Source organism: Colossoma macropomum, unplaced genomic scaffold, assembly GCF_904425465.1.
Source record: "Colossoma macropomum unplaced genomic scaffold, Colossoma_macropomum, whole genome shotgun sequence".
Classification (NCBI taxonomy): Eukaryota; Metazoa; Chordata; class Actinopteri; order Characiformes; family Serrasalmidae; genus Colossoma; species Colossoma macropomum.
This window is the reverse complement of record NW_023494787.1, coordinates 22369260-22386819: the sequence shown is the minus strand read 5'-3', so window position 1 is coordinate 22386819 and position 17560 is coordinate 22369260. Positions and strand designations below refer to the sequence as shown.

General features: G+C 38.7%; 2 protein-coding genes across 4 annotated transcripts in view; one reads left to right on the top strand and one right to left on the bottom strand.

The window, feature by feature from the left end:
- The window catches only part of LOC118805574 (cytoplasmic dynein 1 intermediate chain 1), an 81832-nt gene extending 80853 nt beyond the window's left edge, over positions 1-979 (bottom strand). For all 3 annotated transcript variants that reach the window (XM_036566460.1, XM_036566462.1, XM_036566461.1), the window contains exon 1: positions 683-979. The gene's annotated coding sequence lies outside the window, so the exon portion shown is untranslated. The remainder of the gene's footprint in view (positions 1-682) is intronic.
- Positions 980-2864: 1885 nt separating this feature from the next.
- On the top strand, positions 2865-16897 carry pdk4 (pyruvate dehydrogenase kinase, isozyme 4). Its single transcript, XM_036566459.1, has 11 exons — positions 2865-3574; positions 4535-4676; positions 8785-8856; positions 8951-9135; positions 9499-9588; positions 11054-11131; positions 13533-13609; positions 13771-13869; positions 13976-14086; positions 14339-14452; positions 15412-16897. Exons 1-11 carry the CDS (start codon positions 3463-3465, stop codon positions 15583-15585), a joined length of 1254 nt encoding a protein of 417 aa, XP_036422352.1. The 5' UTR covers positions 2865-3462; the 3' UTR covers positions 15586-16897.
- Positions 16898-17560: the final 663 nt, after the last annotated feature.

Sequence of the window (17560 nt, the reverse complement as noted above, 5' to 3'; positions counted from 1 at the left end):
AGGGATTTAAAATAGCACAAAATAACTCTGCTTTAACTATAGCACTGACAAAAGCTTGAAATGACTGCTTCCAAAGTTGCTGTGTCAGGAGCACAGCAGCAATACATCAAATGAAAAAGGCCTGGTAACGACATAAACAGGCCCAACATTCAAACGAAATTAGGTCAGAATAGGCGGTACAGAAAAGCAAAAAAAGAAAGAGTAAAAAGCTATAACCATTTTTCCAAAAATGCTAAAAAAAACTGACAACTGGAACTTTCTGGAACGAACAAATGTGAATGAATAAGAAAGGAAATCAAAATGGAATCTAATTTCACATTTAAGCCTTCAATATATGAGCCTACACGCCTTCATCAAACCTCGAGGACTACAGAGCCACAGAAAACACAATTCAAAATAAATATGATCAACTATGATCAATAATATTAATATTTCTTTACTCTCATGACATATTATTGCATAAACGGCCTATATAAAGATGGCTAATTGCTAACAGTAGGTAGCCCATGGAGCTAAGCACGCATGACGTCATACTCCATATGTGAATAGTAGGACACCGAGCTGCACAAACTGCAGGAACGATACCATAAAAAACAGGGACATATATGAGGGTCAAATACATGAAAACACTGGATCAGGCCACATTATAAAGCAGGCATTCAGAATGCGTGTCTCGGCTTACCTGATGCCCGTATGGATGCTGCCCACTCTAAAGATGCTGTATCACTCCTTCCCACCGCGCACAATCTTGCAACCGCAGTAATGATAACGCTGATTTAAAACATGCCTGCACAGATTTGTTTTGCTACCGATGCCTTACGACTAGATGACAACCAGCTTTAATGTACATTCATATTCATCCATTTTTTCATATGTACGCCTCTTTCTGCTCTGCTGCTCCAGATTGAAATCAGTCAGGATGAAACAGCTTCTCTCCGGTAACACATGCTGTCAAACGAGCAACGAGCGCTGTAGAAGCGCATGAGTCTGTCACAGCACCGCCACCTAGCGGAAATCGGTGGTAGGGACAATAAACTACATCAGCCCAACTCACACTGGTGCCACTAAACCCATTCTCAGGTAAAAGTTATTGTTACCTCAGTGATTAACGACTCAACTAAAAGTACATTTCCAAATAAATAATTCAACAAATGAATACATTTAAAGATTTGAGGACAAACATACCAGGTCAAAATGTTCTGAATATTTAAGGGGGAATTGCACGTATTTTTTCCAAAATTGTGCAAAATTAAATTGTTAAGTTATAAATAAGGTCATTCAGAGTGGTTTGATGTTACAGACTCATAGACATGTGCACCATGCAAGTCGTTTTGAATTGTTAATAAAATGGCTATATTTGTGCTGTAGACATTATAACCCCTGGCTCCTGTCGCAATCATTGCAATTAAAATGGGTTTCTAAAAGTTTCTATATAATGAACCACTTGACATCAAACCACTCTGAATGACTTTGTTTACATATCAATAATTCGATTATGCAGAAATTTTGAAAAATCGCTGGAATTTCCCTTTAAATATGAGTTACTTATAGAACTACCACAGAACTTACATCCAGCATCTATCAGCATGGGAACTGCTGTTTGGCGCTTTTCTTCACTTTTTGTATCCTTTTGGTCTAAAACAAAACAATAAGGCTTCAAATGTAGTGGTTTTACCAATCACAAAGTACAGATACTGTCCCCAGTGTTACTTGTTGAAATTCAAGGCTTATTACATGCTAAGATGTATTAAAATACAAAATATCAAATAAAATATTCCCAAAAGAAAACATATTTTGGATTTACCACTTTATTTTATCATAATCAACATTACATACAAAAACATGTAGGTTCATTGGATGGTTTTGGATATTACTGGCTATATTTGTGTTGTAGACATCAAGACCTCTGGTTCCTATCACCACTGATAAGAAATCTTGAAGTCAGTATGTTTCCCTACAATAAACTATTTCACATCAAACCACTCTGAATGACACTGTTTACTGTTTTCTCTTAACCCCTTGAAATTCCAGGCTTATTGCATACTGATGCTTATTAATCAGTAACTACAAGGATTACAATGTAAACTGACTGAGCTATTCTGAGGTTATAGAAGTGTGTAATAAAACTTTTGGCTTGGTCGTTTAAGGGTAAGGACAAAAAAAGAAATTAGGAATTAAATGTTAATGATGTTGCCCTGCGATGGACTGGCGACCTGTCCACCCAATGACAGCAGGGACAGGCTCCAGCACTGAATTGATTTCGTACCATATACTGCACCCGCCTGAATAAATTATCACAATGGAAATTTCTGTTTCCTCATCAGCTCAGTTTCCTGAGCAGCCTGCTCTTCTGCTTTGGTTTACAACGTCACTAATAACATTTTTCTACATTGCCCCTAGAGGGCACCCAGTCCTTGTTATGTTACTTTTAAAATGCTTAAAACTGCATTACATTGCTATTACAACAAACCATCTGCTTTTCCTTTTGCTTTTATTAACAACACAAAGAACAACACGCACGTCTTGCACGTCTTTAGCTCCTAGAATAATTCTATGTGTTGCCACTAGAGGGTATAATACTCCTCAATAGGAAAGCAATGCTGAACTGCCACTTTCCTTGCCATTACAATAGGATAAACTGAAAAGCACTTATTCATGCAGAGAGAGGATCAGAAACACGATAGGAGGCATATAGTTGGTCTATGAGTGCTAAACATATTGATGAATTAAACTACTCGCATTAGGTTCCAGCATCAGCAGCGCTTTTTCATTTCTTTTACTGATGAACAGTTGTGTTTGTGTCCCGCTCTGAGGCAGCTGTGGTATGACCTTTCCCCTAGTTCGGTTGTGCGCATGTGCGAAGCAGACTGCACGTCTTCATATAGATGTATAAATTACAGATCTCAGGAACACGAGGGCTCCGTTCGCGATTCTAACCGCAAACAACGCGCGTTAAACAGGCATTAGGGCAAATATATGCGTTTATTAATGTGAACCACGGGAATATTGATGAAATAAATACATCGGTGCTCAAACAAGAGAAGAGATAGCTTTGTTTTTCTCTGTTCTGCGTTACTACATCTATGCAGATCGGAGCGGGACCAGACCCCCTCCTCCCTCCCTCACTCAGCTGGTCAGTTGGCGGAGGCAATGTCAAACTGAACACAAACATTTGGGGACGACCACCTCATCTTTGGACCTTTGCCGCCAAATCCTGAATATGGACTCTAGGAGAAGATAGTGGGACGCTGGCTCGTTGACTCGACAGTGGACACTGATTTCTGTGGCTAAGCAGCAGCTCGTGCGCTCTGTACAGTAGAGAGTCTCACTCGCTTCACTGTTATTGACAGTTAAGGGGCTATGCTAGTATGCTAATCACAGGTTAGCCCTCTGAGCGTTGGGGATAAACAGTGGACGTCTCGAGTCATTTCACCTTCACTTGGCTTTGGCTTTGAATTCAAAATGAAATTCGCGCACATTTTGTTGAAGAACACTTTTAACATACCGAAACAAGTGGACAGGTTTTCTAAGTTTTCTCCGTCGCCGCTTTCAATGAAGCAGTTTATAGATTTTGGTAAGTAATTTGGTTGCATAAGTTGGATGAGAGAAGCAGCTAACCCAGCTAACCATTCATGCGGCTGTGCTCTCATTTTTTCTTTCTGTATTAGCTAGCTAGTTGAGCTGATCCTGAAACAGTTTTCCTGAGCAGTCTTGCAGACAACACAGTCATAACTGTTATCTGTTGCTTTTGCCATTCACGAAAAGACGCATTATAGACATACAAACCCATTAATAGGGACACTGCACAGATGTTTACATCCCAACGGCACCTTTGTATGTAAATTAAGTATTGCTCAACTGCACTGCTTGTACATGGGACCACTGCTATTTAGCTAATGTGCAGTATCCTCAAGTGCAACACCTCAGCTGCTTTTTATAGTTTATTTATTTTGTACTTTAAATTAGTTTAGCTTGATCTGTTTTCTATTTTTAGTTTGCTGTTTGTTATTTATGAATGCACAGTGAGGATTGCCACTCAGTTTCGTTGTACTCTGGGCAATTTTAATAAAGCAATCTAATTTAATCTAAGAAAAGTTCAAGTGCATCAGCTAGAAAACATTCCCTTACAAATGATCCATAGCAATATTTCAATAGAAAAAAACTAAAAAGCTATGTAATGCTTCTATTATAACGTATGATGTCTGTAGTACTGTTATTACAGTAATCTATACTAGTTGAGTGGAGTGCTGTATTATATGATAGTAATTGTCTCAGTTCACTCTAAAAATCTTGTAGAAATCCTGTAGAAATTCCTTTCTGTGAATTATTAATAAGCATGTTATAATTTGCCACTTTGTAGCAATAAGACATTTGTAGGCTGAAACTGACATGTTGTCCATGTTTTTGTCTTAGAAGCGGTAGAAATGTAATGCACGTCTCCACCCTTAGCACGGTGTTCCCTGTGTTTGGCAGAGTGTGGCGCTGCGTGTACACCCGTGTAGCTTGCTGCATGTCTTCTCTGTCTTTCTTGCAGGTTCTGCCAATGCCTGTGAGAAGACCTCCTTTACATTTCTCCGTCAGGAGCTTCCCGTCAGGTTGGCCAACATCATGAAAGAGATAGACTTCCTCCCTGACAAGCTCATCAGCACCCCATCCGTACAGTTACTGCACAGCTGGTAAGCTCTCCTGCTTCTCTGTGTCCAGAGCTGTGGCCCTTAGGTGCCCACACTTCATTCTGAGCTGGAGGCCTGGAAAATTATAGATATGATGAGTTCCAGACTGTCTAAGACAGTTCATTTATCATCATCTTAAATTCCCCTTATCCTAAGACATGTGGTGTGCGTAAGCATCAAATAAAATACTGTCAGTGATTTATGTTCTCAGGTAAGCGTGATTAAAAACTACTCCATCATTCACATAAAAATCAAATCATGTAGTAGTGCTTTGTAAAAGCTGGGGCTGAATTGAGTTGGAGATTGGTATCTCTGAAGTTCTGTTCTGTTCTTTAAGCTTTTTGTGAATACAATAATTCTGTTGTATTTTAAACTTAGCCATAACAGCCAACGTCCCAGTACTATGCATATTTGAACCCACATAAAGAAAGCCTATGAACTATATATTATTAAATATATATTACTGAATTCTGTGTGTTTAAAATGCTGTATACGGTGATATTGTATTTTAGGATAGTAATATTTATAAAACACAGACATTGCTTCAGTACACAGACAAATCTTCAGTTGAGCTGCTGGTTCATGTATAACTTGAAGATATGAAAATATGAGATTTGTTATAATTTAAGTTTAATTAAGTTATAATTCACTAATTCACATGCAGCGCTACATTTGTTTAGGGTGCATTTGAGGTCATTTAGATTTAAGCCAAAATCAAAACATATGACATCTCACGTGTTGCATCTTGCATGTCTTTAAGTGTCCAGATTGATTGGCCTGCTCGTTAGGTGTCTCGTGAATCTCGCTCAGGCTTAATAGGCTTGGCTTATGTCTGCATGACCTCAAGTGCACCACTGATGTAAGGTAAAATATGATATGTCTGAGGTTTGTTTCCCTAAATGGCTTGAACAAGTCGATCTATTCTCTCCCTCGAGCACTACAGAGTGTGTATAATGCTTTAAAGTTTTGTAAACAAGCTCTGCTGACCAAATTGCATAATCTCTGTTAACCTCAGGGCAGTGGTTTGGTCAGGCTCTTTTTAGAGAGTCGCATGGTGGACCAGTGTGAAAGTTGCCTAAAAATCATTTACAACATGAAACAAAGTACCCAACTGTTAGCCAATGCCAGCAATTTAGCTTTGATAGACTGGCTGTACATTGACCTGAGTCCTGTCATTATTGTTTGGACACGTCTTGCTGTTCATGATTAAAAGAAGTGTTGGCCACAGAATAGTAAATAGTTGTTAAACATGAAAAGATGACAAGAAGTGATTAATCATTTAGAGCATTCTGAGCATGAGAATCCTGATTGGCTATATTTCTGCATTTCTGTGTGTTCACAGTTGTGAGACAAGAGGTCATAGAACATATGTTTGCAGTCAGCGAAATGACAGGATGTTTTTTATCATGTTGTTGCCATTAACCTTAGATTGGCTAAATTTACTGCTGTTTCCATGCTGACCCTGCTTTTATTGACCATGCTTTGCTCCTACAAATGTGGTTTTAGACTCGAGGGTTCAGTTGACGTTATGCTGCCTCTGTTAATGATGTCTGCGCTGCTTAAACTTTGAACCCGGGTTCACTGTTGGGTGAGCACTGTGTTTACATCACAAGAATGGGAGATGCTATAGATAAGCGTCTTTCTTCTGTGCCTTTTGCTTTGTTTTTAATGATATCAGTTGTGGTGATCACTTTTGGCTAGCTCAGCAGAAGTACTGACTTCTGTATTCTTTCTTTGAAAATCTGTAAATTATGTTTGAACGTCATTGGGCAGTTTGTAGGGCTGAACAATTTGGTGAAAATATCTACTTTTTTTCTGACCAGTATTGTGCTAGTGATTGAAATGCAGTTATTTCCATAAATTAAACTCTAGGCCTTTTTTGCCAGGAAGACCACTAGGGGCTTCAGCTCTGAATGTACAGTGCCAGACTGCCAGTTCATGAGCTCTGCATTATTAGGTTAAAGCTACACCATGTAAGATTTGGGGATTTGGAGACCTCTCTGATAGAAATGTGTAATTGCACGCATTGTACTAGGACATTTTATAATGTCGATTGTGCTTTGGACCCCCATGAGCAGATGGATCTGACTATTGCAAGCATGTTGAAAGGATATTCAAAAAGAACTCAAGTCAAAACTTGGTTTTCCAAGGGTGTAAGTGTTGAAAAAGCTCCCGCAAAATCTGACCCCACAATCTATTTCAGATTTTTCCGGGGTGGCTCGCAGGAGCAAACGCACACCATATTTTAGCAATTTTTTTTCTCCTGGCTCAGTAATGCTACTTTTTAGTTTTAACAATAATCTTACATAGTGCAAGTTTAATTTCCCTACTTGAGACTTGTTAAGCCAATGTTGAATAATGTAGGATATGCCAGCTCTTGCAATTTGGAAATTACGCTCTTTTAAATTGCAATTTATTGTAACTAGTAATTGTTCAGCCCTAGCAGTGTGTGTAAAATGTAAATACCAGGAGTTTCATCATGTGTATCACTCTAGCAACTCTGTTCTAGAACTTCATTGAGCTCTGGGACATAGGGAACATTTTTCCATCCATAAACCAGCATACCACCCGGTGGCCAGGCCTTCACCACCTCTTTAAAATGGTGCTGTCTAAAAAGTCTTACCAAAAAGTTGTGGGATAGTCCCATGGTCAGCAGTTTTTCTTCATTTGCTGCAGTTTGAGGTGTGCTGGCCATGGTATGTAGAATTATTGTTGATGTATCCTTTTGGTTTTTTTGATGTGGGCTGTTACTTACATACTAGAGTAAGGTTCAAAAAGAAGAGGGCATGAGACATAGGCTATTTATTACACTTGACCTCACTGCCATTATTCATGGCAATAAATCACAACACATGATATGAAGTTGTAACAAATGAACCAAAGTTGGGAGAAAATTACAGAGTCATGAAGGCCCTTAGATCCAGACCAGCTCTGAGATTTAATCGCTCCTATGTACACTACATGCTTGTGGTTTGGATGACTTGATCTCACTGGAAAGTCAGTCAGTTTAAAAATAAACTTTCTTTGCCCAGTTCTGAAACAGCAATATTCAAAAGAGAATGGACAGAATGATTTATAAAGGAAAAACAGAAGATTTTTGTCATGAATGTTTCTCTCTGCCTGCTTCATTATGTTTGGCACAGGCTTTAAAAATCAATGCTACCAAAATAAAATTCCAGTCATGCACCCTTCAGAATAAAAGCTAGGCCTAACAGTTATGCGTACTGCTTTGTTTCTCCTTATGTTATGATACATCAAAGCCCATTACCATATTGATTGCTAAAGGTTGTGTGGCAGTATCTTGAATTCCAAGGCTGTGCATGCTTTCCAGGTTACAAAATGGTTCTGTTGGCGATTGGAAATGTTTTTCTTTGTAGCAATTATTACTTATTGAAATCTATAAGTGTTTGGTTTCAACTCTCAGGGGCCACTGCAGTAATTTACAGTACTGTGCAAAATCAGAGACCACCTTTCATTTTTTTTATTTTCCAGTCAAAACGGCCAGTACATACAGCATCAGGGAAAAACAACAGAAACATTGCATTGATTTGCAAGTTTTGGTCTTGGTTTTGTGTATTTCCTTTTCTCAGCAATGGCATCTCCTCAGAATATGTCCTGAAAATGGATTTCCACTTTATGCTGGACTTTCATCGACAATAGGGCCAGAGATTTTATGGGACTATGAAAGGAAAGAATTAGTTATCATGTAGCCGAGAAAGAATAATATTTTCAGACTGCAAAACAGTAAACTTACATTGAGCTTTGACCAGAGTTCAGTCAAAGCTTCTCACATCGCGGTTCTTGTGGTTGTTTTGTGCTTGCAGAGCGTGTGCTTCATGCAGGCAGCGCACATGACTGAAATTTAGCCTAATCATAATAAGATAGAGATGGCTATTTACTCCCAGCCAGACAGCAGAGTGAATAGGTTCAGTTTGTGTTTAGCCACTGAAATGTAATCAGTTAACTACAAAAGTACATGTCTTATTAAAGCACAGTGTCTGTTCAGTGTTTTAAATGATACCTTTGCACTTCACAACTCAGTTTCTTTCACTTCATTTGATGGTTAAGTTTCAGTACATTCTCAACAAACAGTCTTTCTGTATTGAACCAGGTATGCACAGAGTCTGATGGAGATTGTGGACTTTCTGGAAAAAGATCCTGATGATAAAAAGGTTTTGAACATGTGAGTTTAAGTTTTAAATTTAATATTTTAAATGATGTTTACAGGACTTAGTCATAATGACAACAGTGCTCTAACAGATTACATGTCCTGTCAGGTTCACAGAGACTCTGATTAACGTGAGGAACAGGCACAATAATGTGGTACCCACAATGGCTCAGGGGGTGGTGGAGTACAAGGAGACTTTTGGTGTGGATCCAGTAACCAACCAGAACGTGCAGTACTTCCTGGACCGCTTCTACACAAGCCGCATCTCGACCCGCATGCTCATCAACCAGCATAGTGAGAAGTTCTGACAAGCTTGAACCCTGTACTGTTTTGTGCTGCTGTTTTGTGATAAATGTTACATGCCTAATTTTCCAAGCATGGTAGTTCTACCCCACTGTGAGCTTAATGATAATTTTAATGGTTGTTTACAAACAATACAAATGCAAATGAATAATTTAGAGCTTCTATTTTTTTTATTCTGTTCACAGTCACTTTTTGCATTCAAAGCTCTGTTTGCACATTTTAGCAGACATGCTTGGCACTATTACAATTTTTGTGTATTTTTATTTATTTAGTTCAGTGGTTTAGATAGAATGTCAATATTTGCAACCTGGTCAATGACATACTCATGAAAACCCTATCTGTGTTTACCTTTAGCACTGATCTTCAGTGGCAGCACTAACCCAGTCCACCCAAAGCATATTGGCAGTATCGACCCAAACTGTGATGCAGTCGAGGTGGTAAGAGGTAATAGCCCATAAAGTTGTCTAGGGTACAAGGTAAACATAATGTGTGTTTTAAGAGATATGCTGACGTAAATTCATAAATCTGAGCTGCTCCTTGATATGTCTGTTAAACTGCAGAGCATAGGTAATGTTTTTTAGTCTAGTGTAGTAATTAGCTTTCCTCTGGCATGTACCAGTGGAGTGACCAGTGTGGTTCTCAGTTTTAAAGTGCCCATATTGTGCAAAACTGAATTTTCCTCGCTTTTTAAAACAAAAGAGTTTGATGTAGTATATAAACATTTCAGAACTGTTTTCATGTTTCAAAACATACGGTTTACACTATCTAAACCAATACAGTCCACATATAGGAATGCAAACACAGCCCCTTTTTTAAAATCACTGTTTCTGTGATGTCATCAAAACCAACACATTTACATATATCTGCCTATTCAGCCTACAGCAGTGTAGTTACGCCCATTCACACTGATGATATAAGGAGTGTTTCAGTATGGACTGGTTTCTGACCGAGACACAATACATGGCAGCCAGACACAACAGAGGTCATTTACAGATATCAGTCTTAAAGCCACAGTAAGAGAAGCAACCTGTGTAATTCTAAGAGATAAATATTAGGGATGAACTGATACCACTTTTTTCCTTCCAATACCAACACCTGATCCTTAAGTATCTCCTTGTAAATCCTGACATTTACACAATTCCACTCCGTTGTCTGATGCAGCGAACCAACAGAGGTGCACCACAGGCAGGGCTTGTGGACACACTTGCTCAACTAGTGGGTTGCTATGCTGAAGGCTAAACTGAGGCTAAAAGCTGTTGTTATCCCCAAGAGGCTGGTGGTTCCTTCCATGTATCTCTCTAACCTTTCCATCCTTCAATAACAAACCGGATTAACATTAACTCAGACTGTAATTGACTACACAGTGGGAGGTGAGGGAATACTGAAAGATCTCTGGCTCAGCCATTTAAGTCGGCAAGTTTTGCGCTGTATGTGCATTTGCTTTATCTGGCCTATTTGTGGCATACCGATGAAACAAATATCAAATGTCTTTTCTTAGAATTCCATCTGGTATATCATTCACTACCATTACCTTACCACAAAATACTGGCATTACAGATTTTGCCATCAGCATTTTTATTACTGCCTGTCATCTCACACTGGCAACGTGTTGCTTGCTTTAGTTAAGTTCCATGTACTGGTGTGCATGCACTTGTCATTTAGTAGCACACATGCACATCAGAAATTGCTTCATGGTATTGATACTCCCTGTCAATACTGACTCTGCATCTAACTGCCAGTAGTGGCACTGATATTAATATGATATTTAAATATATATAAAAACAAATTTTGACTGATTTTAGTGCATAAACACGCACAAGTCATAAGTGGACCTCAGAAAAAAAAATAAAGTACAAAAACATGTATGATGTGAGCCCTTTTAGTCACTAAATCTTCTCTCTCCATATAGATGCTTATGAGAGTGCCAAGATGCTGTGTGATCAGTATTACCTGACCTCGCCAGAAGTGGAGATCAAACAAGTAAACTGTGAGTGAGACCTTTCTCTCTGTCTAATCTTTCTGTTTAGTCTGTATTTGAATGCACTGTGCATGCTGAGTTCTGACATGTCAGCATGGAGTCAGTAGCCTCTTTTCCACTGAAGGGCCGAACTGTTTTGAGCATGGAGGGTAAATGTTGCAGTGGCATTTCTACAAGGATACGGTTCGACAGGGAATGCTTTAAAAACAGGCTCAGCGTGGTTTTCTCATCACAGTTAACGTTAGCTAACCGTGTTCAAAAACAAATAACTGCTCGCTGAGATGACGTAACGGTATAGCTATGTTATTTCAAACCCAAAAAACAATCAAATAAGTTCATTTGGCTTACACGGATGCCAAATAAGTGAAAGCAGTACACCATTTAAGTCCACCATTCAAATGTCAAAGCTTCAGTCTAACAATTTCTAAATGTTAAACAGCGCTGCTAACCAGGAGAGAGAAGGTTAGCATTATCTTAGCTAGCACAATAACCACAGAACAGGTTTATTTCTAACAGAAGCTTGACTGACACAGGTTTGGATGATAATGACACAAGTCTCGAAAAGTAAAGTCGAGAAGCTTTTGAGGACCAGAAAGCGATATTAAGCCTGTTCTGTGGTGTTTGAATCTGTAGCCTACTAGCTAAGCTAATGCTAGCTGGTTTGTCTCTCCTAGCTAGCTTAGCTAGTGAGATCCAAACACCCCAGTACAGGTTGGATTTGATTAACTGGTGCTCTGCTATCACGAGTATAGACGATAAAAACTTGCATCATTGAGAGCAAAGTTGACTGACTGGGTGGTGACAGAAAGCCAGAATCAAAGCTGTTGTATAGTGTTTTATGTTGTAGCTTGCTGGGCTAAGCTAACGTGATACCTCCCACTGCAGTACAGGCTCAGTTCTAGCAAACTGATGCTTAAAAACACCAGTTTAGAGGATAAATATTCATATCTGAGATCACAAATTTGAATGTCTGGTGTTGAAGTGACAGAAAGGAAAAAAAAAACATCATGTTTTGTTGTGCTTTGAGCTGTGCCCTGCTGGGCTACGCTAACGTAGTTAGCCGGCTATAGATGCCACCCACTACAGTACAGGCTCAGTTTCAATAACTAATGCTTAAATCCCACCTTTTTAGAGGATAAAGAAGCATCTGAGAGCATGCAAAGAGACTGATGGTGGAGTCACAGTGGGAATCAGATGTGTTTTGTGTGTTTGAGTGATAGGTTGTTAGGCACCCTTTTGAATAGTTTTCTTCAGTATTTCCTGGCTCTGATTTAGCAGCTCAGTAGATGGAAAAAGAAACGATAACCATTCTCACGAGTCAGCACCAGTGCAGAATGGCACAGTATGACCCTGAGAACCTTTTGGCTCTCCAGTGGAAGAGAGGCTGTTGATACCATATTTAGCTAGTGAATCTTTAGTACTGAGAAGTTGAATTTATTAGGCTTTCTTTCTGAAAAGTCTGACACAGCCTCTTAACAAGGTGCAGTTAAATTTAAGGATGTTACATTTTAGCCTGCTTCTCTTTTACTGTGAAAAAAGCTTGCATTACTTTATCACTTAACATTAGCACGGAAACATCATCATGAAATTGCGTTAGAGCGGGGTGATATGGCAAAAATGTAATATGATAATTCAAGAAATTTTCACGATACACAATGTGTCACAATGTTTATTTTTTCTGGCATCTGATAATTTGGAACAGACAAAGTAGTACCACATTTAAAAATACTATCACAAACTATGAATCCAGTGACTTGTATTCAAAATTTCACATACTGTGCTGCGCTAAATCAAATTAAACAGGACTAATTATGCTTCCCAACATGTAGTTGGGAAGTATTTTTTAAGTACTGGCAATATCCCCAGTATGCTCAGAGAAGCATAATGTGACATATTGTGATGTAATTTCCACAATAACGATAAATATTGTCATATTGCCCAGCCCTACTTTGAGTAGTTAGATTGGAAAGGCAAAGCTTTTAGTATCTCATGTCTTGTAGTTACCAAACCATGCTTTGTTATTTGCTACCATGCAACCTGATAAAGTGATAACCTTTGGACTGAGTGTTTGTAGAGTTGAAATGAATCAAACAGCTTTCTTTATATACAGTGACACAGTGCAGTGAGACTTGATACAATCTCTATTTTTGTCTCAGTCATGCAAATAACATTACTGGCCTGTTAGAGAAAAAGGCAGAATGACGTGCATCTGGTCAGGTAGTTTACTAATAGGTAACAAATTAAGACATTGTACATACCATGCAATGACATGCAGAGCTGCAGTAACCTGTTCTTGGTGCACAGCAACTTGCATAATGCATGCAAGTGCATATCAGCAAGTACACCTATACTGAGTATAACCAAGTTTCTAATTACTCTTTTCTGTCTCATGTTTTCTATTGTGTTGCAGCTGTGGAACCCAATGAACCTATTAGTATTGTCTATGTGCCTTCTCATCTTTATCACATGCTCTTTGAGCTCTTTAAGGTACCATATGTTTGCTCAAATACATATCATCTTAACTGTACTTACATAAATGCAGACATTCAAAGAGTGCATGTAGTCATTCAGAGTACTGCAACATACTTTGTTGAGCCATTTGCATTTTTAATGCTATTTGCTTTAAATACATCACATCTACTTACCAGAATGCAATGAGAGCGACTGTAGAAACCCATGAGAACAGCACTCATCTTCCACCAATCAAAGTACGAGTTTCTTTGGGAGGTGAAGACCTGACCATAAAGGTAATCTTCATCGTAACTGTTCCACATTGTTTTGTTTTTTTTCTGGATAATACAAGCATTCTTTGAGGCAGTCCTGATTGTTTTATTGTAATTATTATTATTATAGATGTCAGACAGAGGAGGTGGCGTCCCATTGAGGAAAATTGAACGTCTGTTTAGTTATATGTATTCCACAGCGCCAAGTCCAGTGAATGACAATGCTCGCAATGCTCCCCTGGTAAGCTCCCTGTTTGTTTCATCACAAATATGATAGAATATGGACTATAAACCATTTAGATTATGTAGTTGTAAAGGTGGTGGTTTAATGTTAGATGTATGAAGTGTCAGTACATGTGATTTACTGTTTTTCTAAGTGGGGCTTTAGTGTAAACTCTGTGTTAAAAGAAGTTGGCAGGGTTGTAAATTAGTGGAATTACAAAACGCTGTTGGTCATTTACACAGGATTAAACAGTAATGTCTGCCTCTGCAGGCGGGCTTCGGTTATGGGCTTCCCATCTCTCGCCTTTACGCCAAGTACTTTCAAGGAGACCTCCAGCTCTACTCTATGGAGGGATATGGAACATCAGCTGTCATTTATTTGAAGGTACACTGTTACAAACACTCTAACTGGCCTAACTAACAATCGACCTATGTTTTCTAGAGGACACTGTCTTATTAACTAAGGCAGGAACTTGAGGTTGCCTGATCAGTGACTATGCTAACACTAACACTACCTTCTTCCATCCCATCTTTTGTCCTGTTAAGCAGCCAGGCGTAAGTGTGGATAAAGATCTTGTTTATAAAGCTCATAATGTAAAACTGTTGCTTGGAAGAAGAGTCTAGTGGTCAAGCAGCAGCCATACTCATGTTAAATCTTGCGGCTAGGAGCTGAAAAAGAAATGTTCTGAACTGATTAGAACAGTGTAGAGATGGCTCAGTACCACTTTTGCTGTTTGCGTACTGATACTCAAACCTTGAGTATTGGCCAATCCTGTTACCGATTCGATGTTTTTGTTTATTTATTTTTGAGTACTTCGGAGGTAGGTTAGAAAAACTTTGAGGACGATAAGACTGCAGTACCTGTGTTTTTTACATCTGCAGTCATACTATGTCTCTCTTAGAGAGACGTTGATATTTTCTGCCTTGATATTTACTGAGTCAAGAATAGTGCTAAATTTGACACCGTATTGCTGCAGTGCTCCAATTAGAACTTTTTTCCAATGGTCTAGCAAAACTCACTGGCTCTGCTACTCCACTGATGTTATCACCTGGCCTTCTTTGCTTTGTTTTGTGGTGCTACAAGCAATTCTGTGCTATTTAAGGCTACATTTGTGAATATATCAAATCATATTTATTCCTCTTTCCCACCAATATCCGATCCAGCATATTCTGCCGATATCGGCCTGGTATCGGATCAGTGCCATCAGGCTGGTGTGTTGTCCAGTTGTGTGGAAAAATGTAATTATCCTTGTGGATAAAGGATTTTCATGGAGAAAAGGAGAAACTTATGTCTGTTTTCTTTCCTTCCTTCTTTCTCTCCTTTTAATTTCACATGGCTTCCAGGCCTTATCCTCGGAATCTGTGGAGAGGCTGCCAGTTTTCAACAGGTCAGCTTTAAGGCATTACCAAACGAGCACAGAGGCAGACGACTGGTGCATCCCAAGCAGTGAACCCAAGAAACTGGGAAAGTACGATTATAATGTGCAAGAGGTGAGAACTGAGGGGAAGCTGAACTGATGGGATAAAACAGGATGATGAATTCCCAGTTAGAACCAGCGCATTCACTGCTGTTCATGCATTTTCACCAAATCCCAGTTTGCTGCCTTCATGATACAGTGTGAAAAGGGGCATTTGTGATTTGAGTGTGTCAAACATTGCTTTGTCACATTTTTTTGCAAAATTGTAATAAGCTTATTACTTTCTTTGTGGAAATCAGCTGTATCAGTTCAATGTACTGAACAAAATGGAATCTAACCAACAAAGGTTTTCTCCCCATATGTGAACGTGTTCATACGTCATTAGACAAAATAATGACTAATCAGCTATAGCATTTGAATTGCCAACTCAATTTAAGTGCTCTTTAGTTGGTTGGGCCAAGCTTTGTATATATGTCTTTAAAAATATCCCCTGATGTTGAAGTCCCCAGTGTACAAGCTAAACTAAAATAATAAACAACTGAAGTTATGCTAAGTAGCAAACAATAGATGTAATGCAACATTGCATTACAGACTGTAAGCAGCAATGACTGTGCATGCCACTCATTGAAAATACCTTAGGAATAGCAGGGCATATACTTTTACAATGTACTGTATGGTTCCTTTATCAAGGATTGGAACGTAGTACGTAGTAGTTTTAAAATGTACTGTTCAGCACTCCATTTTGTCATGTTTTTAGAATCTAAAACTGTAAATGTGGCCAACTAAACTTAACTGTTTATGTACAGTGTCATTGTCATTCGAGAAGGCTGTATGACTGTGTGTACACAATCTAAAGACAGAACAACAAGCCAGAGTAACACCTAGTGAGACTGATGTTGAACTACTTGATTGATGCATGAATGTGGACATTGTGTCTGAATTTGTTTTGAACAGCAAACTGACAAAAGAGGCTTTTGTTCAATTTCTAGCATCTGTCTGCTTGGTATAACCAAGTCACGATGTAAACAAATCAGTAGTGTTAAATATGTCACCAGCTTTGCTTAAATATGTTAGCATAAATTAAACTGTTCTTTTTTCAAAAGAACAGTATGGGGCCCTAATGTGAACAGTTTTTGTCACTGTTTGCACCGGAAATGTCCAAGAACAACAGGGCACAACAACTTTGACACAACAGTTTGATTGTGTCAAAATTCAAATGACACAAAAGTTTACAAAATTCCATAAATATATAATTTAAAGTGTTATATTAACAGTTATTGAATAACTGCTGCAATGTCATCTTTCATTACCAGCACTCCACCTAACATATAGGCCTGTAATTTGTCTATTACACCTCTTTACCAGGAATTAACAATGACAAAAGGACAAAATTGTTTTTGCTTTTTATTTTTAACTGTACTTGTGAATTTAATGCGGTAACACTGAAGTGCCAACATTGTATTGTTTAGACATACATTTTAAGGGTAAATAACATTTGTTGTTTTAATCGCATGATCTCAGGATGAAGAAGGTATGCCATATTTTTCTTTCTTTGAAACCCAAGTGTGCTGTGCATGTTTATCCTAAAAGACATAGGAGGTTTTCTACAGAATGCTGTCGAAAGGACTGTGACACTAGTAATTTCAAGGGATCTGCAGTGGCTAATGTTACAAGCAGCATTCATCAAATGCTGCTACCAGTTTCTAATGAGAGTGGGAAGCAGCCTCCCTTTGCCTTGTATTCATGCACCACTGCCAAGTTAATTTGCTCTTGCTAAAGTCCTGTTGTATTTGTTTTTGTACAGAAATCAAAGAGTACTTTCAATTAACGTCGGATGTTGAATTGATCTTGCACACTACACTGTGTGATAAACTGGGACTATTAGTTTGTTGTAGTGATCAGACCAACCACTCATACCTCACTAGCTTTATTTGTAGTCATGAGAACATGACACCTGGTGTACGAGGCAGGAACCATGGCTTGTGCTCTCAGAGCACGTAGTCTGCAGGATCACTTCCTGTTTTGTGCACCACTCAAGCTCATTATGCACAAGCAGTGCTTTCTGACTTCTTTGA